The sequence below is a fragment of the Miniopterus natalensis genome, chromosome 14 (assembly GCF_054644295.1).
Source record: "Miniopterus natalensis isolate mMinNat1 chromosome 14, mMinNat1.hap1, whole genome shotgun sequence".
Classification (NCBI taxonomy): domain Eukaryota; kingdom Metazoa; phylum Chordata; class Mammalia; order Chiroptera; family Miniopteridae; genus Miniopterus; species Miniopterus natalensis.
The window spans coordinates 19,851,796-19,878,646 of NC_142094.1; the positions used below are offsets into that span (position 1 = coordinate 19,851,796).

General features: G+C 43.5%; 1 protein-coding gene across 2 annotated transcripts; it reads right to left on the reverse strand.

Moving 5' to 3' along the window:
• On the reverse strand, positions 1-26,059 carry SEC24C (SEC24 homolog C, COPII component). Of its 2 annotated transcripts, XM_016224092.2 has the most exons (23): positions 26,012-26,059; positions 24,057-24,256; positions 21,508-21,643; positions 11,543-11,718; positions 10,961-11,332; positions 10,286-10,422; positions 7,581-7,692; positions 7,223-7,350; positions 5,959-6,097; positions 5,634-5,749; positions 5,338-5,462; positions 5,008-5,199; positions 4,717-4,810; positions 4,387-4,503; positions 3,872-4,042; positions 3,293-3,389; positions 3,045-3,190; positions 2,680-2,818; positions 2,415-2,533; positions 2,139-2,318; positions 1,704-1,895; positions 1,386-1,475; positions 1-1,238 (listed from the first exon to the last, which is right to left on the reverse strand). In XM_016224092.2, the coding sequence occupies exons 2-23, from the start codon at positions 24,226-24,228 to the stop codon at positions 1,098-1,100; spliced, it is 3,291 nt and encodes a 1,096-aa protein (XP_016079578.1). In that variant the 5' UTR covers positions 24,229-24,256; positions 26,012-26,059; the 3' UTR covers positions 1-1,097. The 2 variants fall into 2 exon arrangements, with proteins under 2 accessions (XP_016079578.1, XP_087680465.1); XM_087824339.1 differs by having other exon boundaries at positions 3,045-3,389.
• Between the last annotated feature and the right edge of the window lie 792 nt (positions 26,060-26,851).

Genomic DNA, 26,851 nt, shown 5'->3' on the forward strand with positions numbered 1-26,851 from the left:
TTACATCTTAATTTAGTTTATTTCTTTACAAATTAAAGATGCATTGAAAAATAAACCAATGAAGAGAATGAGAGGTCCAGAGCAGGGGCATCGCAGGCTGGGAGCAGGCAATTCTGGCCAACATCAAACCTAGCCCTTGTCCTGCTCCAGCCAGTTCGGGTTGGAAGATAACTGTCAGCCACTCTATCAATACGAAAGCCCGAGTGGTGTCCCGGGAGGAGAGAACAGAGCTCTGGCCACCTCTGTCTCTCTCCCCAACAACCCCCAGCTTGGAGAAGCAGTTTCCAGTGGGAGCTCAGAGTGGGATGTGGGCTGGCTCTGTGAGGTATTGCAAGTTGATTACCGAGCTTCCTACAGAACCATCCAGTGCTGGGGCTTCTCCAGCTGGAAAGGAGGCTGGTACCTCTCTCCCAGGTGTTAATATACTTTGCAACTCAGTTCCCAGGCTCATTCACCTCTGACAACTTGCCTCTATCGACGGAGTGATCAATCATTGCAGGAGAACAAAAGCAGTGGAAGCTGAGAAAGCTAATCAACCACCCTCAATAATTTTGACTTGGCTGCTGACTTCCAGGCCCAAGAAGGACCAACCAATTTTCTCTCCACTACCTAAGGTCTATACCCCAGCTCTTGTGCATCTGTATGTTTTATCCCTAATATAGGAAGTTGTTGATGGCACTGAGCTGAATTAGCCTCTCCAGCCATAGTAACCCTGGGATCCCCGCTCTTTCCTGCCTGTTCCCTCTTCTTGGAGGTTGGTACAAAGGGACATGATATCGCCCAGGGTCTGGGTGCCTCCAAATCCCCCAACACCAAATCATATACAGTGAACTTAGAAACTACATTCATTACAACAGGATTAGCAGGAAAAGAAGGGCAAAGTGAGGAGATAGGGGCACCTTCCATCAGCAGGACATGACAGAGTAGGAGATACTTGAGCCCAGAAAGAAGGTGTCTCTTTATACCTCTCCCTCCCCCCAAATAGACTGAGGTCAGCTTACATGACTTATAAGATATGGAACTGTCCTGGTTTCCCTGCTACCCTGGGGTACTTTCTGGAAGCTGGCCTGGGAACCTATGCCATTTACCCACTTGCTCTAGCTCAGTAGCTGCCGAATCTCCTTGTGCATATGACAGAGAAAGTCCACATAGGATGCTCCCCCACTCAGGCTCTTGTCTTCCACCAGGAAGTGTTTGAACAGCATCTCCAGCTTGTCCTCCTGTTTCACCACGATAAGCTATGGCCAGAACACAGGGTCATGAGGCAGAGCCAGTGGGAAGTCAACATCCCCTGAAATCCCATTACCCAGCCACTTACTCTCCACCCCCCTTCCAGGTGAGGACCTGACAAGGTAAAAAAAATCCAACATTCAGATCAGTGTTACCTTCATGTACCGCGATCTCTGTGCCCTTAAGCTATCAATGAGGCCTCGCACCTTCTTGGACAGCGGATTATCCAGAACTGGCAGAATACTCTGGAACACAAAATTCATTTATCCTTATGGCAAAGTACTCTGAGTCCAGTCAATATGGGGCAGCACAGATTTATGCATTATGAAACAAGGAAGCCTGGGAAGAATGACAGCACCCTCCCTGCCCTCCTAGTGTTCCCCGCTGTTTAAGGGGACTAGCACAATAACTTTATTGGTTCCTACACAAAACACATTTCCACACCCACATTCTCCTTGATGCCCTGCCCTTACCAAGCCACTGGTGATCTGACTGAAGGAGGAGACACTGAAAAGACTCTGGACAACACCCTGTTGGACACCTGCTCCCACCCAGATGAAAAGGTTGAGCCCATTCTCCAACAAATATATATCCCCGTTGCTTAGACGCTCTTCTGATGCTCTAATTGCTGGTGGTTCAGTGGTACTCTCAATGGGAGACTTTGTCTAGACAAAAGGAAGGGGGGAGAATATTACTGAAGACCCTAAGACACATTTACTGCCCACCCTCCCACACACAAAAATTTCAGAAAGCTAAAGTGCCTCAGTAATTCTATCTGTGAAAATTATATCAGATAACAGGTAAAAACAAATTCATTAATGTCAGACACAGATAATATGAATCTTTCCTGTCCTTCTATGATGCCCCTTTATCAGTACAATTTCTCACACTCTAGCCCTCAGTCGCACCAAAGGTAGGAGCCGAGGATAGAAGAAGACATTGGTCTCAGCCACGTCCATGGAGGTAACCAGCTGTCGGACATAGGCACGGTCATCAGTAGTGACTTCAGCTCCAGGCTGCAGGACATCACTCTTCAACACACAGTTCAGGTAAACTGGGAGTAGCTTCATGCACTCAGGAAGGATCAACTGAAGGGGGTTATCAAAATAAAATCAATAATGATGAGAAATCCCTCCCAAATGCAAACATTTATCCCAATAACTCTTCCAACATGCTTGCCCCACCTGTCCTGCAGAGGAGGGACTGGCACAGTTCTTTCTGTAACAAGCCAGGATCTGGGCACACTGGGTGATAAGAGTGTCACGAACAGTCTTCACAGGGCTGTTCAAGACTCCCCGGTATGCTGGATGGGAAACAGAAATAGCACAGTCACTGGTCAGGCACTCCATTACATGTACCTTCCTACCATCACATCTATCTGGGAATGCCGAACCGTTGACCATCACCTTTTTCAGCCCAAATCCCACCCTGCCCTGCCTCTATCCTCACCAAACTTGGCCATGTAGTTGATGAGTGTGTCAGTCTCACAGTTTCGATACAGATCAGCTAGCTGGGTGCAGCAGTTCAGGGCCAAGTTGTGTATGCGGAGCCGTCGCTGCCCTGCACAGCTGGTATAGAGCAGAGCACACTAGGGGAAGAGAGAAAAGGGGAGCTCACATTCCTCCCTCACCAAAGCCCTCTGGAAAACCGCCCCTTTGCTATATCATTAAACTAGAGGAAAGACATAAGCCATCCCTTCCCATGCCTCTTCTAGTTCTCTCTACCCACCTCTCACCCTCTTCCCTGTAGCCTTTTTATATCCAGTGAAATGACACCTGAGACTTCCTCCCCAGCCCCTGCCTCCCGCCTGCCACCTGCAGGAGGGCTCCACTCTCTTCATTAAGCCGATCATCATGCTTGAATTCCACGGTCACCGTCTTGTCTCCATCCAGTCCAGCCAGCTCCACATCTGTTGTATTGCTCATGTAGAAAGCCCCAAAGAAATCTACAGCACGGATACCTGAGGCCACATGGACAGGGTCAGGGCTAAAGGTATGACAAGTGCCACTTACCTCCCTCCCAGATTTAGCCCCCCACCTGCTCTTCTTCAACCAGGACTGACCGGTGCTCGTCCGGACTCGCATCACAGCATCAAAGCCAACAACCTTCTGTACATCCCGACGCAGATCACTCATGAACCGCTCCTGGTCATTCTCTACCTGCAGCCCCCAAGGCCCAAAGTCACATCACATAATATCCTGCAGACAAGCTCCCTATACCCCCTCCACTCTACAAACTGCTGAATCATAATAACAATAACAGTGAAGATGATAATAATAATAGCTCTTAAGCACATTACATTCCAGGTACCACACCAAATGCTTTATATATAATTACTTAATCCTGATGACAAGTCCTAATTAATAAGTATTAAAATCCCATTTTACAGATAAAACAAAGGATAAAATATAAGTAATTTCCCTGAGGTCATATAGCTAGCTAGTAAGTGGTGGGACCAGAATATTAACCCAGGACTGATTCTAAGCCCCACACTCTCAACCACTACACTCATGGCTCTCTTCTTTACACCTTGCGGTCTTCTCCTCTAACACTATTCCTATTAATGAGTCAATAGCTAAAGACATGTAGGCAAACATTCCCAGTCCTGCTTCCACGTGCCACCCAGAGTCCCATGCCATACCTGAAAGCAAGCATATTTGTAGACAGAGCCACCAGTGAGCTGGGGTACAACAGAGAGCGTGGCCACATCCACATACTGGTTAGGGAAGAGGAAGAGGTCTACACAGCAACCTTGGGCCACACACTCTTTGGCCAGGGTCTGATAAGCACCTGTCTGAGGCTGGAACAGAGTCTGGGGAGCAACAGAAGAAAATTTTCCAATATCTCAACTCCACCCTATTTGAGAACTGAATATGTTATATGGGGTAATGAAATGTAAACTTCAGATCTACTCATAGGAGTTTGTAATAGAAGGAGAATGGTCTCTTTTTTAAAAAATAAAAAAAAAAGAGAGATTCTACCTAGGACTTTGGGATGAGGTGGGATAGAAAGGTGGGGAGCAGTGGAGAAGGTTGGTAGTCATGGATGTGACATGTGAAAGGGTAGAGTATCGAGTGCGAGTCCCCCTCAAGAAAATTAAGATTATATTGCACTGTGAAGAGTTAACACCCTCCTCCCCGTCTCCCAGTCCCATACCTTCTCCTTGTCTGTGTTGATCAACTTCCTGTCATCTCTATTCTTCAGTTTCCCTGGGGCCTCTGCAATGGGCAGGGAGGTGTGGAATAGAAACAGCTTCCCTGCACATTCGGCAGCCTAGGAAAGAAGAGAGGACTACTTGTTTATTCTGTCCCTTATTCATCTATTATTCATTCATCCCCTCCCTTGTCATTTATTTAGTGCCAGCTATGTCAGACAGGCTGACTCACTGGACAGTCGTCAATCACTGAAGAAAAGGGTTGTATCGCAGAGAATACAATGGCCAGAGGAAAGTGAGGCAGAGGAGGTTGCTGGGGACTCTAGCCTTACCTTCAGTGCCTCCATCCCAGCCTGGATAACTGGGGCAAATACTGTCTCTGTCTCTCTTGTGTCTGCAAACATTTCTGGAATCTGATCCAATAAGCTGAAGAGACAGGTGATGAGAGGCAATCAAAATTGCTATCCAGATTCCAGAGTTCTCAAAATTCCCTGAAGAGTTATCTGGCCCCCAGACTCTGAAAACTCCTGAAGCACAGCTCCTGTCCTTCTGCTGACCTCCCCTGCTCAACTCTCTGGCTTTCTATGGTGGTACCCACCCCACCCCCACAATCTGGCTCTTACCTGGTGATGACTGCCCGAGACTCATTGACATTGACCAGGAAGCCATCCAGTAGTGGCACAAACATGTCAGCCACATCAGATACAACCATCATCTGTGGCTGGGCCAATGAGCTCTTCACATTGTAGAAGTGGAGCACCTTATTATAGGTGACAAACCCAACTCGGATTGCTGACTCTTCTGCTCCACTCTCCCTGTAGAAGGTGACATTGTTACCCAGATCTGTCACCTCCACCACTGAGTTTCATGACATCAGGCTCCACCTGCTGTCAACCAAGACACCCAACCACCCCAAATCATTATGCAAAGGAAGCACCTGAGCTCCCTCTCACCTAGGTAGAAAGTCTAACAGTGACTTGAGCTCCTCACAGAGGAGCCTAACAAGACCACTCCTGATGGCATTGTAGGAGACATCAATCATGAAGATGAAGGCAGGAGGGCTGGGGAACTTATTGTTCTGCAAAGGAAAGAAATGTTGGGGGGAGAGGAGTATTGGTAAGCAGGCCAGTTGATTAGAGAGAAGTCGACATCAAGGGGAGAAAGAAGGGGTAAGGGAAATGATCACAGCAATTCTTAGCTGTCTCATTGTCCTCCATCCACTGCTCCTCCCCATGTTATCTTCTCTCACCTTGCAGTAATCTACAGTGGCCAAGAATTCATAAGAGCCCAGGGATAGCTCAGGACGGTCATAAGCATCCACACGTTTGCCGGTATGATCCAGATGTTGAAAATACTGGGGGGGAACTGTGGGGAGCATGGCAGAGTATTATTCAGAGGTCCACTCTCAATCTTAGTAAGTCTGGCCCTGACTGAGCTCATTCTACTGCTCCATATCCCCTTATGTGTCCTACTTCCCCAGTTCCTAGATAACAGATCCTCATCTATCTAACTAGAAAGAGAACACTGAAGATGCAATCCAGATCTTTCCCCAGTCCAAGCCACTGTGAACATACCATCATTGATACAGCTGCAAAAACAGCACTGGAAGCGCCTCCCTCCCTCAATGAACTGCATGAAAGGGCACATGTATGCTTTGCAGCGATTGCAGCGCAAAGGGCCAGATTCCCCATGGTCGACAACATACGGTGAAGCCTAAGGAGCAAAGGGAAGTGCTCAGACATACAGGGAAGATACAGTGGGTTTAGATATGTGGCAATAGATGAGAAAGAACCATCTGGAGGGAGAAGTCATGGCTCAGATATTTGACCTGGGGAGGGAGTCCAGTTAAGGGGAATGAAGACAAATGATGAGGGTACTAGTCACAGAAATATCCCTGAGTCTAAATTCCATAGTTCCCTCTCCTTACTCCCCATCTCCAAAATGTCACTTCTTGAAGGAGAAAGGACTGTGAAACTAGCCCTACTAAGCCAGGGGCTGCCATGGGCCTATGAGGAGAAAGCCAAAAAATTACCTAGGATTCTCATTTCTGGCCCTATCTTCAGTCCCCTTCACTCTTGCCTAGGGATCTTGACTCCTGCTTCCTTCCTCAGCCAAGTATCTATGACACTTGTCCTCCTCATCCCTGGGTTTATATGATACATACTGATGCCCCAGGCAGATGTCACCCTACATATAAATACCAGCAGCCAAGTGTCCAAGCATTCCCATTGAGATCCAGAAAGAGAAAAACACAGTAAGACAGAGAAGCAGGATATAAAGTGAGCCTTGAGCTTCCAGTAATAGAGAAATCCACCCTAAGCTTGATAAGCTAGGCATGAACATGAGGGTAGAGCAGTTGCCAAACACTTTCTTTTTTCATGCTGATTTCAAGAGCTGTGGTGACAGATCAGGGCCCATGCCAGGTAAGAGAAGGACTAATGGATCCTAATTTACCTTTTTTTCTTATATGCTGTCCTAACATCCCTAACCTACCAGGGATGATAGGATAGCATGTAAGAAAAAATAGAATGATGTGCTTCAGAGGCTCCTCTATCCAGCTGTCTCCTCAATCCAGCTGTCTCTTCCCCGACAAGTTGACCCTGTCTCTTTTCATATTGTTTGTTTCCCCTATGGACCCTGCTCCCATTCAGAAATTTCTTGGGCTTTTGCTCTTATCCCTACCACCCTCTTAAGGCATGAGCCCTGGGATAGAAAGCTATTGAAGATAGTCTCCCATCCCACCCAACCAAGACTTCTTCTATTTTGACTTCCAGAATCTTATCTAGGAAGAAGTCTTATTCCCCTTCCCTCCCTCCCTTTTGTTATATCCTGACTTACCTCTTCTGGGGGCAGCCTTGCCAACGGCTTGATGACAGCTGCCAGGGGCACCTGAGCCTGCTTAGCCATGTCAGATGTGCAAGGTATATTATAGGATGTGCATCGAATGTATCGGGGACTTGCATTTCCTGAAGGAGGTAGAAAACCTGAGTCAGATCACAGAATCCCTCCAGTTAACCAGCTCTCCATTGCTGACCCACCCCATCACCCCCATAAACGCTAGAGCTGAGGGTGGCTTTTTTCCCCCTAGAGACCAATGAGGGACTGGTCTTTGATTAAAGACTGACAAAAACCCCATCTGTAAGTTGATAATCTTGGAGTAAAAGTCCCTACAGGGAGGAGTTAATGCCCTTCTCACCTTGGTCTTTCACTAGGAAGTTGGTGGTAACTAAGGGTGGCACCTGGCCCCGTACTCCAGTAACAAATGGCTCTGAACCCCGGTTGTTCCTGTCATCCTCAATAACCTGAATCTGTAGGGAAAAGTGAACTGAGTGAGGTGACAGAAGAAAAGGGAGTACCAGGTCCCAGAGAGCCAGGACAAAGGGTGAAGCTGCAGCACAGAAACAAGTAATTTGCCAAGGAACACCTCATGCACCAAGCCTGCTCTCCTTCTGGAGACCATATAAAATGCTATAATGCCAATCTTCTGCTCTACAATTAGCAGCAAAATGCTGGACAGGCAACACCAAGAATGGGCTGCTTTATTAATCGCCCAAACTCTCAATCAATAATAATCACCCCTTTTCCCCCCTAACTCCAGGACAGCTTCCCCCCTAACTCCAGAAACCTTCAAACATGATCAGATTTCATTTCCCTCCCCCATCAAGCCTACCCCATTCCCCTTTGCCCCCAAGACACATTCTGAGTCAGAGCAGGAAAACAGACAACAATAACCATGTAAAAATGAATCTACCTGGAATGACTCTACATTCAATGGAAATAGAAGGGACAGGGTAAGGAGAGGATTAAACAGCCAGAAATGATCAGGTAAGGTGAGGAAGTGGGTGCTGCCTGTGTTCAGGTGAGCATCAATGTATAACTATGGGAGAAGAGGGTAAGTACCCATTCCTTACAGCCCAATTCTCAGTCTCCCACATTTTGACAACCCAGCAAAGCGGGGGGGAAATTTTTTCTGCAAAGCTGGTAATCAGATCTTTGTGTAGGCTGATGACCTTGGTCAATTCCTTCAAGATGAGTTTGGTAAAACCAGAAAAAGTAAAGGGGGAATATCCCATAACAGAAGGAGTTGAAGCTTAGAAACATATCAGAGCCAAACAGACTCTCCACATGAGAAGTGGCTCACACCTTCCCAAACCAGCAGTCCCTTTCCCCGTAAGAAATGCCAGTATCCCAAACTTGTACACTCATAGCCACCTACACAAATGTTTCTCCACAAGCTGTAGACAGTTCAAACCCAAAGGGGGAGGGTTTACTGCTCACCTTTGTCCTGTTCCATCAAATGCCACATGCAGGCTCCTGGAGGAGCCAGCAGGACAAACACCAAAGCTGAACATGCCACCTGACCCCACCCTTAGAGCCTGACCTTCCACCACCCCATACGGAAGGCACCGCTAGCAGCTTGCTACTTCTTCATTACATGGTGAATTGGGGCATGCACATCCTTCTAGTTTATAAAAGCGAGGTCTAAAAGGACTAAGGGAAAAGAGGCTGGAGAGGGATGGACATGGTGGATGAGGTGAAGATGAGGTCACAGGCATGCATGGGTGGCACTAACACAGGATGACACGCGCACACACACCCCCACCCTCTGCACTTACGGGACTAGGAATGGCATCAGGGTCTATTCTGTGCCTGGTTTTCTGCTGAGGAGGCAGCTCATTGAGTTGCTTTTTAGTATTTTAATAATAAAGGCAGCAGGGGAATGCAGGGAGGGAGACAAAAGAACAAGAAGCAGATGTTACTTCTCTCAACCCTGTGAGTTAGACATGAAGAGCTGGAGCCCAGCTCGTCCTGCTGAAATCAGGCTCTCTCTAGATCAGAAATTCCAAATCTTTCTGGCCCAGCAGAGGCCTTAATGGCTTAGACTACGATGTAGAAAAATAGGGAGAAGGGCATAGAGGAGGCAAGCAGGGGTTATACAGAAGGGTTGACTGGGATAAATCTTAAGGAAGAAGGGGATATTCCCTCCAAAAGGCCAAACCTCCCACCTAAGGACTATTCTAATGCTGAAAGAAGCCTCCCTTCACATGCGCCAGACTCTCCTTCTCACTAAAGGACGGGAAAGGAAGGGGGCTGCTTAATCCTTTCAGGTCCCCCATAGCCAACAAGTTCCCTCACCCTACTATTCCCCAAAGGAAGAGGGAAGAGAACAGAATGGAATATGACAATGGCTAAGCATGGTGAGGTAACTGACATAGCAAATGTTGCAGACAGCACTATAAAGTGGCCCCCACTTGGGAGTACAGTCCCAGCCTCTATTCTGAGTATGATAAGGCAGGCCTGAGGATTCTGATGGCTCTAAGGATGAGATTCACCCTCTTCCTGGAGAAGCCGCTTCCCCAAACTGCCCTTGTAAACTGTAGATCACTTTTCTCACACAGGAGCCTAGCAAACAAAACTACTAAAGGCTTTCTCCTAAAACTGTCCAAGTAGGGGCAGAGAGAAAACAGTGAGGCTTTCCTTCTCTTAACATCTAACACCAGATAATACCCACTAGCTCTACCTATTAAGAAGGCTGCTGTCCTACTATATCTAAGAGGACAAGACCTGGACACAGCCTCTACTCCACAGAAGGGGCAGAGGTTACCACGCTATGTCCAATAATTGACAGAATGCAGCGCTCAACCCAGAGCTCTACTGACACTGCTGATCACTCCTGGCTTCCCTTCCTTTCTTGTCCAGCTATGCAGTAGAAGTGCCACAAAAGACTTCTGGGGCCCCAAGTTGCAATTCAGAGTCAAAAATTACACCTAGTTTCTACACCTATAAGATGAATGAACAGGGAAAATAATCAGAAAATGCTGGCAAACATCTCATCTAGGTTGAGTCACTTATCTGGCAGCCACAAACTCCCTGCCCAGGACCACATAAGTATCTACTTACCGGGCTAGGGATGGCATCAGGATCCAGGCGCTTAGGAGGCAGTGGCTGAGGAGGCCCAGGTTGATTGCCAAAAGTGGGTGCTCCTGGGTAGGGACTTCCATAATTGGGCTGAGGGCCCCGGGGTGGTCCAAAGGAACCTGAGAGACAAGGACACAAGGTTGATGAACTAAAAATCCCCTCTCTTGCCCGGCCAGCGTGGCTCAGCAGTTGAGCATCGACCTATGATCCAGGAGATCGAGGTTGAATTCCCGGTCAGTGTACACGCCTGGGTTGCAAGCTCGATCCCCAGTGGGGTGTGTGCAGGAGGCAGCCCATCAATGACTCTCTCATCACTGATGTTTCTATGTCTCTCTCCCCCTCTCCCTTCCTCTCTCTGAAATCAATAAAGATTTTTTTTTTTTTTTTAAATCCCCTCTCTTCTTAAGGCCTCAGGTAAATGACTAGACTCCTATAAATGTAGACTTATGAGGCAGAGTAATGACTGTTCAAAGAAAAACCACACTGTCTGAACTGTGAGAATAAATAATGTCTTACAACCTCTATATCCTAGTAATAATACCCTGAAGCTGTCCATACAGTTCACCACTTAGCAAGCAATACTAAAAGCAAACAAACAAACAAACATCTGAATAGCTGAAACCTTTGGCTCCTAGACAGAAGTTGGGAAAAACTCACCATTTTGTTGTAGCTGATAGCCTGGCTGCTGGGAGGAGTGCATAGGGGGCGGTGGTCCTGGGGGCCCAGCCATCTGGGTACCAGGGTGCAGAGTTTGAGGAGGAGGTGAGGACACATGGTTGGGCTGGTTCACTGGGGGTCCCCCAAAACTCTGTCCAGACAGGGGTGGACCAGTCATCGAAGGCATCCGAGGACCCCCTGAAGCTTGGGGTGTGAAGCTGGAGGCCTGCTGTGGGGCAGATCGCTGGGGAGGCTGGGCCCCAGAATGACCTTGGGCCTGGCTAAGGGGAGGAGCCTGGCCTTGAGGATAGGAACCATACAGACCAGAGTTAGGGAAACTTCCTGAGGCTGAGGCCAGTGATGTTGGTGGGCCTGAAAAGTAGAAAAGGTAGAATCAGAACCCCCATCATTCTGCCTCCTTGTTTAGTAAATCACATACCGGAGCAGGAGGTGGGGGGAAGCAGGAATGCCTGTCCCAGTTACTCAGAAACAAGGAATAAAAGGGATTAACATATACCCTCACAGCCTGATGCTTCCAAAAAAAGGGAAAACAGTAACACTCCTATTGTGACAGCTACTCACCATAGCCCAACCCTGAAGGGGGAGGGGCTGGGGTCGCAGCACCACTGATCTGCATTCCAGCCAGCTGAGCAGTCACCTGTGCACTTGTTGGGGGAGGGCCATACGGCTGAAGCACAGTTGGCTGGCTGACCACAGGGGCCAATGGGGCTGACCCAAATGGCTGAGACCCAGGGAGCCTGTGAAGAGAAGGCAGGCAGTTAAGGACTAGTGGGCTGGGACACTCTTCAAAGTTGGCAGGAACTCCACATCATATAGGAAGCTATATTGTTTTACAGTATCTTACTCTCATCCTGGTCTCTTTTACAGCTTCATACTTTTGTATATTTGCAGATAAATTACATTCCTGATGATCTATTCTGTGATTATTCATGACAAATCTTGTTTTCCATTAGGTTCACTCCACAAACACATGCCAACCACCCTCAGATCAAATATTATTTACTCTGCTCCTTAGAGTATCACCTCCTTTGCCTCAAACCTTTGTTGACCAACCACCTCAGTTTTGTAATTAGAAGCCCTAAAGGAGCTGAAAGGGAAGGTGCACAGAAGTATTAACACAAAAGACATTTAATAAATGTGGGATCAAATGAATGAAGTTTGATTAACTTTTTTTAATATATTTTTTTATTGAGTTCAGAGAGAAGAGAGAGGGAGAGAGAAAGATAGAAACATCAATGAGAGTCATTGGTCAGCTGCCTCCTGCACACCCCCCACTGGGGATGGAGCCACCAACCCCGGCAGGTGTTCTGACTGGGAATCGAACTGTAACTTCCTGGTTCATAGGTCAATGCTCAACCACTAAGCCATGCTGGCTGGGCTGATTGTTTAAGTTTTAAACCAAAGTATTTATTACTTTATCCTGGGAAAGGTGTTAGAAAGATCTATAAGATTAGAGGAGCACGTCTGCTAGTTTGGCATTCTGTACTAATCATAAAGATGTGCAAACTCCACCAGGAAAGGACTAGAGAAACAGGACATAAACCAGGTAGACTTCTAGCTGGGTCAATCTAGCAAAGCTTCATTACTTGGATAGCTATGTTGGACAGTCCCATGGTATCAGATAGCACATTAAAATATAAATACAGGCCCTGGCCAGTGTGGCTCAGTTGTTTGGAGCATTGTCCTGTACACCAAAGGGTTGCGGGTTTAATTCCTGGTCAGGGCGCATCCCCAGGTTGCAGATCCTGGGATTGTGGGTTCAATCCCTGGTCAGGGTGTGTATGGGACGCAACTGATCGATGTTTCTCTCTCTCTCCTTCCCTCTCTTTCTAAAATCAATTTTTAAAACTCTTTTAATATAAATACAAAATCATTCCAATATCACTGCATACCAAATAGCAACTTGCACTACAGAAATTTACAACATAAAGTATTATACGCAAGCTCCTGGGATTTCAAGAATGAATCAAATTCTTCACAATGGTTTATTATACTGAAATTCTGATTTATCCTTCTTGTTTATTTTGTCTCTACTGAATAACTGGTACTTTATTATATTTGGTCAGCTTCTATTAGTCCTGTAGTTTAACACTTTTTATTCATTCATTCAAGTAGTATTTTCTAAGTGTTATGCTAGTGAATCTTACCTCCTTAAGCTCTTTTTGGGGCTTTGCAGTTTTGTCTTCCATGGCACCAAACATACTGTTAGCCCCATGGCAGATGCTCATAAGTCCTTGTCAGAATAATCATGTGCCACAGTCCTACTCCATTAATAATTATGTGCCACAGTCCTACTCTATCAACTACCCAATGTTATTGTCACATGCCCTAGTAATAATAAACCAACATCTGTACATGTATTTGTATATAGCTTTACAACTTACAAAGCATTTCTAAGTGCTTTAATATAATCCTCACAATAAAATAATGAGGGAGATAAAGCAGATAAAAAACTAAGAATACAGTGGCAGAGCAAGCTAAAACTAGAGCCCAGACCTGATTCTTAGTCCAAAGTACTTTATTTTTAAATTGTGAAATATAACATATATAGAAAAAATACATTAAACATATATGTACTGTTGAATAATTGTAATTCAAACACCCATGTAACCAAAATGAAATCAAGAAATAGATGCCTGGCCGGGCGTGGCTCAGCAGTTGAGCGTCGACCTAGGATCCAGGAGATCAGGGTTTGATTCCTGGTCAGGGCACATGCCCAGGTTGTGGGCTCGATCAATGACTCTCTCATCATTGATGTTTCTGTCTCTCTCTCTCCCTCTCCTTTCTTTTTTCTGAAATCAATAAAGATATATTAAAAAAGAAAAAAAAGAAATAGAATACACTAGCATTCAAAGGCCCTCTGTGTCTCTCCTCCATCATAGCCCTCTCTCTTATCCCAGAGGTAACTACTTTCCTAACTTCCTAATAATCATTCCCTTGTCTTTAAAACAATATAGTGCAGTTTTGTCAGTTTTTTCAACTTTTCTAAACAGAATCACATCATATGTACTCTGGGTTTTGCTTCCTTTGTTCAACCATATGCTTATGAAATTCATCTATGCTGTAATTCATCACTAAATGTTATTCCACTAAATAAACATGCTACAATTTACTTAAGCATTTTAATATAGATGGGTACTTGGGTCTTCCCAATTTTTGGGTATTACAAATCATGTTGCTATGAACAAATATACAATTAACTTGTTTACATGTGTGAGTTTTTCTAAGGCATATAATTATGAGTGAAATTACTGGATTATAGAGTATGCACATCTTCAGTTTTAACAGATAATTCCAAATTATTTTCCCAAAGTTGTACTTATTTGCATCTGAACACTAGTGGATAAGAGTTCCTGTTACCCCATATCTGTAGTAATATCTTGTATTGTCAGACTTTTTAATTTTGCCAGTCTGATGGACACACAAGAGAATCCTGCTGTGGTTTTTAAATTTGTGTATGTGTGTGTTTTCATCATTTATGAGGTTCAAAGTGTGGGCTTTTATTTTATTTCCCATTGACATACAATATTATATTAGTTTCAGGTATACAACACAGTGATTAGACATTTATATACCTTAGGAGTGATCAGCCTGGTAAGTCTAGTACCATATATAGGTATTACAATATTGACTATATTCCCTATGCTGTATATACTTTATATCCTGTAACTGTTTTTATAACTGGCAATTTGTACTTCTTAATCCCTTTCACCTTTTTCACCCATCCTCCCAACCCCCCTCCCATCTGGCAATCATCAGTGAACAGCCTTTTAATATGTTCTTTGGCCATTAGTATCTCTTCTTTTGTAAAATACCTATTCTGATTTTTGTCTATTATTTTTTCAACTGGATTGACTTTTTCTTTTTGATTAAGAAGTTGGAGCCCGGCCGGGCATGGCTCAGCTATTGAGCGTCGACCTAGGATCCAGGGGATCAGGGTTCGATTCCCAGTCAGGGCACATGCCCGGGTTGCGGGCTACAGCTGATCACTGACTCTCTCATCGCTGATGTTTCTATCCCTCTCTCTCCCTCTCCTTTCCTCTCTCTGAAATCAATAAAGATATATTAAAAAAAAAAAAAGAAGTTGGAGTTCTTTACATACTCTAGACACTATTTTATGTGTTTATGACTATTTTTTAAAAATATGTCTTTATTGATTTTAGAGAGAAGAAGGGAGAGGAGGAGAGAGAAAGAAACATCAATGATGAGAGAGTCATTGAGGCAACCTGGGCATATGCCCTGACTGGGAATTGAACCTCCATCTCCTGGATCATAGGTCGATGTTCAACCGCTGAGCCACGCCAACTGGGCTATGTCTATTTTATGTGTAAATATCTTTTTTCCATTCTGGAACTTGTCTTTAGAATGCACTTTCCATTCAATGTCTCTCTCCTTCTGATCATTCCCATCAGCACAAAAACATACCAATATCTCAAAAAATAACCAATATGGTGAAAACAACCCAAATGTCCACCAGGGGATAAATGGATAAACAAAATGTGGTATTATATCCACATAATGAAATATTAGTTGGCCATAAAAAGGAAAGAAGTACTGATACATACTGCAATATAGATAAACATTGAAAACATTATGCTAAATGAAAGAAGTCAGTTACAAAGTATCACATAGTATATGATTCCAGTCATATGAATGTCCAAATAGGGAAATCAATAGAGACAGAAAATAATTAATGGTTACTTAGAGTTGGGGGTGTGGGGAATTGCAGGAATAGCTACACAGTTGTAGCTACTTAGCTAAAGGATATGGTGTTTCTTCTTGACATGAAAAAAATGTTCTAAAACTGGCTGTGATGATAGTTGCACATAACTGTGAATACAGTAAAAACCTGAATTGTACACTTTAAATTCACATGGTATGTAAATTATCTCCATGAAGTTGTGTTTTTTTAAATCCAATCAAATAAAATTGCCCTAAAACCTCACACCCACCTCAAGCTTCTGCACCTCTTTTTAGCCAAACATTACAAAAGAATTGCTGTCTCTACTTTAATTACTATTTCTCTGCCTCTTTAAAGCTCCTTCTTTCTGGGTTCATTTTTCTTTTTTTCCTTAGCAGTTTTCTCAACCAGAGTCTATACACTGTAAACTCTCAATCTTTGTCTGAAAATGTCTGTATTGGCCCTCTCTTTTAGCTAGGTATGTAATTCCTCGTTGATAATTATATTCCCTTAATGCTTTCAAGGTACTATTCTACTATCTGCTCTCCTTGAATAGTCTCTATTTATTCTAATCAATATTGTTTTTCCTGAGAATCTCTTACAGACTGGGTTGAAGGAGTGTGGTTGTTTCACATTTGCTTCTGGAAGGTATTCCAATGATATTGCCATCCAAGATCTTTTCTTTTTATTAAAAAAAAGCTTTGAGATATAATTTTCATACCATCAAATTCACTCCTTTTAAGTGTACAATTCACAATTTTTAGTAAATTTATAGTGTTGTGCAACCATCACCAAAATCCACCTTTAGAACATTCTCACGACTCCAAAAAGATACCTTACATCCATTTGCAGTCCCAAAATACCCCCCACCCCTCACCCCAAGTTATCCACAGCCAGCCAGAAGAAACAGGATTCTCCCTCTTCCAATGTGCAGATTATATTCTAGTCTCTCTGTTCATGGAAGGTGCAGCCCAGGTCCAGACTTCATAAACAAGGTCTTCATTCCAAACCTCAGCTCAGAAAAGCAAAAAGATTGATCCCTCATCCCCAGTACCTGCTTAAACTTAAGTCCCCAGATCTCAAGATGATAATTCCCACCCTCTGCCAAGGCAACCACAGTGTCAGCTTACCACTCTCATTTTCAGTCCCCACTTGGAGTGTCTAGCACTTGAGAGTTTCACTTTCTTTCTTTTAAGCTTGATTATGGACTTGAAAAAAAATTTTGTTTCTCTTTCTTTTCTCCTTTCTAGATGTTTGTAGCAAATGGCTTTTCAGGTTATATTAATCTACTACCTAGCTGAAACTCTTTGACCCACTCAACTAAACAGCGTCTTCATATCTCCACTGAAACTACATATGTCAGTGACACCAAACCTTGCCAGACCCAATGGCTAATCCTTAGTCTGCATCTTAGCTTTCAGCAGCAAATGACACAGCTAATTACTCTTGCTTTCCTGAAATTCTTTCTTCATCTAGTTTCAAGATGCCACACTCTCCTGGCTAATCTCCTACCTCACTACTGTTCTTTCTCACTATCCTCTGACTTCTTTTTAAATGCTGATAAGCTCCAAGGTTCAGTATTCAATTCTATTCTTTACTCTCAATGTTCATTTTCTAAGTGATTTCATCTAGTCCCATAGCTTTAAATAATATATCTATACTGAAGACCTCTAAATGTGTATCTTGTCCTGACATCATTCCTGAGCTGCAGTATATACAACTGCCCACTCATTATCTCTACTTGGTAACTAGTAGCTTTTTCTTTTTATTTCTATATATTTCAAAATCTACTCTGCTGTCTTGCCAGAAGTCTCCCAGCTATTAGCTTTCTTAAATCTATAATGTACAAAATAAAACCCCTGATTCCCCCCCACAAAAATCTGCTCCTTCTCAAGTATTTCTCACTTCAGTAAATACCACCCAGTTTCTTAAGCCAACAAGAGACATCCAGAATTCCCCTTTTTCTATCTAACTGACTCTGCCTTCAAAATGTATCCCAAATCTATTTCTCACACCTCTAACACTACCATCCTAAACCAAACCAAAATCATCTCTTACCTGAATTACTGCAACAACCTAACAGGACTTTCTACTTCTACTATTGAATCCAGGAAAGTGACCTCTTTTTTAAAATAAATAAGGTAAAACATATATATACCCATATATATAATTAAAAAAATATTTTTCAAAAATTATTAGAGAATGGGAAAAGCATATGCAAAATTTTTCAAGTAATTTTTTTTCAAGTAATATTTTTAGTAATCACATTTGTGATAGTGTTAGTATTGTTGTACTAAGACTGTTGTGTGTAACAGGGGTAAAATAAATAAGAAACTGTGGTATATTCTAATATTCTAATTCCATCATCCCTATGGCCTTAAGAACCAAGATTCCTGGTGTGGAAGAAGAGATATAGATATAATACAGAGGTCAAGTAAAGGCTCTGTAGTCTGCAGTTTGAATTGGAAGTACAAATTTAAAATAATGAGGTATTTTACCTTTAATATATGTAAATATGTATTTCTTTACTATGTCCACTGAAAAGGCCTAGAAAGCGACTAATCAGGTAGCAATGAACACTCCTAGTGCCCAGATTACAGTAAAAAATATCATTTCTGCTCTGACTGGTGTGGCTCAGTGGTAGAGCGTCTGCCCATACACCAAAGGGTCACAGGTTCAATTCCCCGTCAAGGGCACATACCTGGACTGCACATTCATTCCCGAGGTCAGGGCATGTGTGGGAGGCAACCAATTGATATGTTTCTCTCACATCGATGTTTCTCTTTCTCTTTCACTGTCCCCCCACCCCTCCCTCCCTTTCACTGTATCTCAAAATCAATGGGAAAAAATATCCTTGGATGATAAATATCCTTTATTAACAATATACATATATATCATCTCTCACCCACAAAATAAAGGATTTCTTGGGAAAATGGCTAATTCCTGGTCTCGGGCATAACATGTATAAGCCTGGAACATCTTATCATACTTAAAGATTGCTAGGATCATGTCAAAATCGGTCAAAGATGGAACATTTTCAACTTCAATAATGATGATGATTACAGTGAATTGAAACCCATCAAATATGTCTAAATCTATAAATTCATAATGATATTAAAAAGAATTGGTCACCTTCAGTAGATAACAGTGTACCAATTCACTCTCTCGAAAACTGGTAAATAAAGGTAAAGAATCAAGCATTTATCCTACATGAGTTGCACAGCTGGTAACCAAATAACAGATGACAAGAATTGTCTATAATGGTAGTCAAACAAATAAGTGAAAAAGAAACAAAGGAATTAGAGTATCACCATTTTGTAAATCCAACAAATTAATATACCTAGGCATTAAGCATCAACAATTCCTAACATCACAAAACAAGAAAGACAAGATATTATATGCCTCCTGTAGTCTTGCCCCACACTATCCAAAGGGATAAAACTTGGATCCAGTCTCTATATTCAGCTTCCAATTTGCAGGAAATACAGAGGAAAGAGGAACACATTCAACTGCAACATGAATATACAACCAGGAGAATCCAGACTGTGGGAAACTCTTCAGGTCAATTGGCTTAGGTTCTTCAATGATAAACAGTAAGAAAAAGATAGAGTAGTAACCTACAGACTTAAAAGACACATCAAGTTGCTTTTCTTGTTTGCGTGTTGATTTTTTTTGTTAATCTTCACTGGAGGAGATATATATATATATTTTAGAGAGAGTGGAAGGGAGGGAGGGAGAGGTGTACGAAGAGAGTAAAAGAGAGAGAGAAACACAGAGAGGGAGAGAGACATCCATGTGAGACACATCAATTGGTTGCATCCTGCAGGAATCAAACCTTGACCCTTTGGTGCGCAGATCAACAAACTCTAACCACTGAGCCACACCAGCCATGGCTTGTTTTTGTTTTTAATAGGCAAAATTAAACTGTGGTATCTAGGAAAAGTCCCTTTAAGTGTAAACTGTTTTTAAAAACACAAGAAAATGGTTACCATAAAAGTTAGGATAATGGTTATTTAGTGGGGGAGGGAGAGTTATGATTTAATTGGGCACATGGAATGGGCTTTTGGGTATGTGGCAGAGTTCTATTTCTTAATCTGGGTTGCAGTTACAAGGGGGTTCACTTTATAATTTATTAAGCCATACATTTGTCTTAATAATGTATGGCTTAAGACAACAAACAAACATAAAAACTTTTTTGTATGTTTTATATTACAGTGAAAATATACAATGCATAAATAAACAAATAGTGGGAACATTACTACCAGCTTAAAACTCTCCAATGGCTTCTCACAGCAACTAAAATCAAATTTAAACTTCTTAATATGGCTTACAAAGCACTGCATAATATGGCTCCTGCCTATGTTTCCACTTTCTCTCCTCTACTCTCCACTATTGCTAGCCACATTGGCCTTCTTGCTCTTCCTCACATCCACCAAATTAATTTCTCCATCGAGACCTTTGCACTTGTTGTGCCCTCTATGACACTCTTCCTCCAGACCTTTGGAGAGCTCCCTTCATCATTTCACTGAGGTTTCAAATATCACTTCAGAGAGGCTCTCCTTGATGAATGTATTTAAAACAGCTTCCTACTTCCTCACCAGTCATTCTTTATATCCTTACTCTGTTTTATTTCTTATTTATATTTGTCTACTTGTCACCTCCTGTGTACTCCACTAGATAGTAAGCTCAATGAAGGCATAGACTTATTCTGTTTTGTTTACTGCTTCATCTCCAGCTTCTAGAATAATGTCTGACACATAATAGTACAAAATAAATACTTTTTGAGTGGATGAATGAATGAATGAATTCCCTATACTGCTCCCAGAGTATTCCAACATACAGGGTTAGGGAGAACTTCTCAAGATCTTTCTCCAAGCTTGCATTCAATGCTAAAAATGTACATTCTAGATGCCCAATAAAAATGTCAGAAAGCGACTCTTCCATTACTACACATCCTACCCACAGTTATACAGATCATGCACCACCAGTTTTCATCATTTAAATGGTTTCCCCTGCCCCTTTTTAAATGATTATAATAACAATATACTGGCCTTGATGAATAATGAAAGCTTTCAAAGAATGACATATATGGTTTTGAGTATCTTTTCTTTCATAACTGGTCACACCTGAACTTAGCCAATAAGTCCTACCAAATACCTGATCTAGAGGAAAGGGGGAAGGAAGTCAGAGGAGACAAATAATCCTGAGGTCCCTTCTTCCTGTTTCTCCCTTAGGGTAGGCTCAGTAGAGCTGAAATAATTATTAAAGATATATGTCTAGTCAGGAAAAAAACTCAGGTTCAAAGAAAGAGAAAGAATATGTAAAAGAACACAAGTACTAAGACAGGTCAATAACCCACAGAGTGGACTGTAGCAGCACCTATAACCCAGAAAAATAAAAACAAAATGCAAAAAGGTGGAGGAAAGAGAAAAAGGGATCTAAAAAGAAAGGCAAAGAGAAGGGATTACACAAAACAAAAACAAAACTCATAAACACAGACAATAATATGGTGATTATAAGAGGGAAAGGTGTGTGGGGGTGGGGTAGAAGAGGGTAAAGGGGGGATAATAAATGGTGATAGACTGAGACCTGACTTGGGGTGGTGGGCACATAATACAATATAAAGCTGATGTATTATAGAACTGTACACCTGAAGCCTATATAATTTTATTAACCAATGTCACCCCAATAAATTCAATAAAAAAGAAAAAAGATTGTTAAATTCACAGAGAAAAAAATAAGGTGAAATAAATAAATAAAAGGCAAAGAAAAGGAAATGGGCCCTCATACATTCCTAATCTTTCCAGTTTCATCAGACCAATTTTAGGTTGACCCAAGTACATACCTTTGCATTTGAACAGTGGAGCTAGGCCCATTCTGTACATCTCCTTGGCCAAACTGGCCATATGCACCCTGGCCACAAGAGGCCTGTGCTGTTGAGGCTGGAGGGGCCCCTGAAGAAGGTGGAGCTCTTGACATACCTGAGGGTAAAGGACAGAAACTAAGTGATTGGGAAATAACTTTCTCCTCTACCCTGATCAATGAGTGCAAAGCAAGAATCAATAAGCACAGAACTTCAGTAGCCCAATACCATAGCTTTGTAATTAAAAGGACACCATCAACATGCAAACTACAGCAGATTCTGAACACTGACGACCAATCAGAGAGCCTCCACTCTCCTAGACAGGTTATACTACAAGTGAAGCTGTAGTCAGGGCTACAGAATGTAGGGCCTTCCTATGATCACCATATACTTACTCTCACTTAATCCAGGACAGCCTAATGTTCTCACCTTAGACTAAAAGTCAATCCTTTTAAGGAAAAAGATCATACTCCAAAAATTAGAAACTTAGAAGATATATGAGAAAAGTGGCTCAGAAAATGACCGAGTAATACACTGAACTAGGCTGTCAAGAAAGGCACCTCTTGGGGAGACTATTCTGCCAACCTCCTCTTCATATATTCTACTTATCCTAATCTTCTTCTTTTCATCCACTTCTCCCAACAGCACATGGCTCAGGAAAGTGTTCCAATAGGTTGGAGACTTTGTTTCCACCCAACAGTTCAGTCAGGTGGCCCGCCCTCCCATTAGTGCTGCCACCTATGTCTTCACAAAAACTGGACTCCATCCTTTCTGCTCATCAGAGCTGCCATCACAGCTATTTCTACTAGCCCCAATCATCCTTCCTGCATACTGTCCCCAACCATCCTTCCCACATGAAATGCAGGAACAAAGCAATTAGTTACTTGACATATCACTTTGGAAACAATGCTGACCCCTGTACAAACATTGGTTTTTCTTTTGCTCTGCCCTCGGCAGAGATTATACACTACAGAACCTGCCTACAGGAACATTACTAATCTGAACCTGCTCACTAGGAATCACAAACCAGGTACATTTTCCTCTCAATAACAAAGCTTCCTCTCGAGGCAATGCCAAACTCCATCTTGATAAACCAGGACTTGACAGATCAGAGGTGGACTCTGTTCAGCCAAAGTCCCAACCCAGAGTAAGTGTCTCTGGAAACCTGAGACGTAATCTCACCATTTCATGATTTTTCCCCCAAAGTTATAATTTAAATGGTAATGTTTCTTTTCCCAAATCTCACCTATGCCTCCTTGGTCCCATATCCCTTCACGAGATTTACTTTCTTAAAAAGCATAAAGCGTTTGGCATACCCTAAGTCCTCAACTAGCCTAACCAAAGATATACTGCTAACAGTTTTCTAAAAGTCCTTATGGCCTGGCCAGGCGTGGCTCAGCGGTTGAGCATCCACCTAGGAGCCAGGCGATCAGGGTTCGATTCCCGGGTTGTGGGCTCGATCAATGACTCTCTCATCATTGATGTTTCTATCTCTCTCTCCCTCTCCTTTCCTCCCTCTGAAATCAATAAAGATATATTTAAAAATAAATAAATAAATAAATAAATAAATAAATAAATAAATATAAAAGTCCTTATGGATAATCTGTAGAGTACTAGAGTAATCTGTAAAGTAAAAGACAAAATACTGATTTTAAGGCAGAACCAGATAAAGTCTTCTCTTATTGCCCTAATATTATAGAACCTCTCAGTTTTCTGTTATTGCCTTGATATTACAGAGCCTCTAAGAATCAGAGGAAATTCAAGCAAAGGGAAGGAATGGTGTCAGCAAAGATATGACAGGCACAAAAACTCAGGCACACAAACACCATACTTTTCATCCATGAACTAGCTTCCCATGTCCCAACAGAACAGTCCGTCCAATGAGAGGTATTATCAATACATATGAGGAACGTCCAGCGAGAGTGGCTCGGTTGAGCATCACCCTATGCACCTTTCACTGAAAGGTTGCTGGTTCAATCCCAGTCAGGGCACATAACCTGGGTTGTGGGTTCGATCCCCAGTTAGGGCAAGTGTGGAAGGCAGCTAAAGGATCTTTCTCCTTCTCCCTCCTTCTCTCCCCCACTCCCTCCCTTCCTCTCTCTATAAGCATGTCCTCCGGTGAGGATTAAAATATATATATATGGAACAAGTGATTTCAGGTAGACTTTAGGTCAACAGGAAATATTCAGTCCTGGTCATAGGCTCTGAAGAAGCTGTAACCATAACCCTTCCATCCATCTGTAAACAACGCAGCCAGGTGAGGTTGCACAGGGTGACACCCTCAGGAAATGAACTGCCTTTGAGCATGGAAGATGTGTTCCCACTTGATGTCTTAAGACAGGAAGACAGTCACCTTATGTAAAAACAGGGAAGGGCAGACTACCCAGGGAGGGGCTCTCAGTGACCAAGAGCCAGATTCATGTTCCTCAATCCGTCACCCCAACTCTCTAGACAATTTTGGTAGGGCAATACAACCCAACCTAAAGACTACTGATTCCCCTCCTTACATCAAAGGAAACTTGGAAACAAACCTGGGGGAGGTGCTTGCTGATAGCCTGGTACTGGCCCATTGTAGGCTCCATATGAGTTGGGAGGGGCTGTGGACCCTGGTTGCCCACCATAGCTGGATTGATGATACCCTGGGTAGACAGGCTGGGGCTGCCCAAACGGTGGCACAGGTGGAGCTGACTGGTTGACGTTCATTATGAGAGCATCCCCAACTTGGTCTCACCTATTAGATAAGAGAGAAGAAATTAGTCAAAATCAAATCTCGAAACAGATCAGCTATAGAGAGTAGGAAGTAGAGACAAAAAAAGGACTGACATTATTACGCAGTGATCAGCCTAATCATTCCCACACTCCACAGGATCTTTGTAATTTTCTGCCCCAACCAGTAGCCAGATTACCTCCCCAAAGTAAGGATTTTGTTACTCTGAACCCCATGCTTTGTCACTGCCAAGAGGGTATAAATTTCAACTTCAGATAAGTCCACTGGAATGGAACAGCAGCCTCCATGCCCCAGTGGTATAATTTCTAGTGTCTAGACATACAAGGAGTCCTGCCACTGATGAACTATTGTGATATTACAGGTAAATGAAACAGTGTTCCCACTTTCCATTCATTCACTCTAGCATCCTTTCATTCAACAAACACTGAATGCCCTCCAATGTGCTAGTCATTTTTAATCACTCAGGCTACATGTCTAAAGCAGATCAGATAAATTCCGTGCCCTTCAAAAGGCAAATTTCAGAGGAACTGACTAAAGAAATGACATTCTTTGGCTAAACTACAAAAATCCAAATGCTACTCCATCTCCAATCTTCCCCCAAAAAGAATGTGTGTACCTTAGAACTGAAGCATTAGAATAACTAAATGTAAAGGACATCTGAAAACTCTAGCAAGGTACCAGGTCAGAACTGAGTGGAGGCCAGGCACAAAAAACTTCTCACAATAACCTAGGAAAATAATTCAAGGATCAGCAGCAAGGTTAGATTTCATGGAAAAAAGATCATTCACCTTATCCATGAAGCAGAGGGACTAGGAGTATTCCAAATCCCAATGCACTCCTCCAACTCTCCTGTTTCTGCTCTCTATATACTTGTCATGAATCTAGGCTACCACCAAAATTATTACGATCTTGCCCAGCAACAGAAGGATGAATTAGAGGCCCTTTTTTGGGTCCTTCCAAGAACAGGACTACTGGATCACATCTACTTTAAACAGCCTTGTCATTCCAACTATCCTATTGACAGAAGGGACCCAGGAAGCAGGAGAGCTCACAGCTACTGCAGTGGAACGATGAACCTCTTCCCTTTGCTAGGAAATATCATCTTGAGTAAAGAAAAGCTGAGATGGTCCTGGACTAGAATTCTTTAAACTCAGAGCCATCTCAGGCGTTGTTCTTCCAAATCCTAAACCTTACACAGGTCACAAGACTAAGCTTGACAGGTTTTTCCCTCCCTTCATCTTCCTAAAGTCAGTGTAGGGCTGGGGGTGGGAGGAAAGGAGCTTCTTCTCCGGGAAATAATTCCCTCAAACACACCCAAGAGTTTTGGAGCAGGCTCAGGTTTCCACTCCCCTCTGGGTGGACGGTCGAGGGTGACAACCCAGGGGGCGGGGCAAGCTTTCTAGAAGTCTGAAAGGAGTCGAGCTGCGGAGGCTGGGGGCGCCGGGGACCAAGACCGAGAAGCCAAGGGAGGCTCTCGGGCCACGAAGAAGGGGATGATCCACTAAGCACGAAGATGGAGCGTCTTGCGCCCTTCAGCAGGCTCCGGGCAGGAAGCGGGAGCCGGAATCTGGGCCGGGAGGTGAGAAAGGAGGGTACGGTCTAAGACTGATCCTGGATTGCGGATGCGTGAGGTGAGGGTCTCTCACCCGGCCCCGCCCCCGGGCTCCTCCCTTCCTTCTCAGACAGAACTCCGATCTGGCAGAACCCTGGCCTCTCCTCTTCATTCCTACCCACCAACCTCCCGATGCCACTCCTCACCCGGCTCCAGATCCAGGCTCGACTTCGTTCCTAACGTCAAGGCTCCCAGGCTCCACTTCCGGTTCCGAGGGGCTGCAGTGTCGCCCCCGGAAGTTCCACCCCCACGCTCCGGGACCGGTCCACTCCTTCTGCCACGTCTGCACCGGCATGCGCCCAGGAACCCGGATGCTGCGCATGCGCCACTTCCTTTACTCAGCAGGACCGCCCCTTGGGCGGCTCCGCAGATTCTTACTCTTTTGCGCCCTTTTTTTTTTTTTTTTTTTCCCCCACCCAAATGTCCTGGTCGCTTTACGGTCCCACCAGCTGAGAAGCGATTGAAAAGACTAAGTCAAACTATCTTTAGTAACAACCCCTCAATGGCCTATGACATGGTAGTGACCTCCGATCTAGAGTCCGTAGCCACTTCCTGCCGACCCTTGACCCCACTGATTTCCGTCTTCGGGGTGGTTCTCACCCTTGACCTTTGCCAGACTTCATGTGTTCGAGTTCTGGCTCTGCAATTCGCTCTCTTGGGCAACTTAATCTCTCCCTCAGTTTCTTTCTTCTGTAAAATGGAGAGAATATTAAATGCTCTTCTAATAGCTTGTTGCCCTTCAATAGTCACGTAGATTTCCTGGCACCGGAGTAAGCACTCAGGGAAAGTCAGCTGTTATTAACCACTTTTACACAGCGCCTTGGTTCAGATGCAGAGCTGTGGAGGAGCCAGGTGGTCTCTGCTCTCAGAATGCCCTCAGCATGGGGAAGAGCTACCGTTTCTGGAGTAATTATTATTACCCCGAAGGTGTAACAACAATTGTAGCTAATATTCCTACGATTTTTAGAAATATACATGACCTCATT

What these genes read in the sequence shown, in the direction of transcription:
- SEC24C (XM_087824339.1), bottom strand. Translation starts at nt 24,228, where the DNA reads ATGAACGTCAACCAGTCAGCTCCACCTGTGCCACCGTTTGGGCAGCCC. An exon ending in CTGTTAGACTTTCTACCTAG is followed by an intron (nt 5,200 to 5,337) that starts GTGAGAGGGAGC and finishes CACCTTCTACAG; the next exon opens with GGAGAGTGGAGCAGAAGAGT. An exon ending in TCTCGGGCAGTCATCACCAG is followed by an intron (nt 4,811 to 5,007) that starts GTAAGAGCCAGA and finishes CTGTCTCTTCAG; the next exon opens with CTTATTGGATCAGATTCCAG.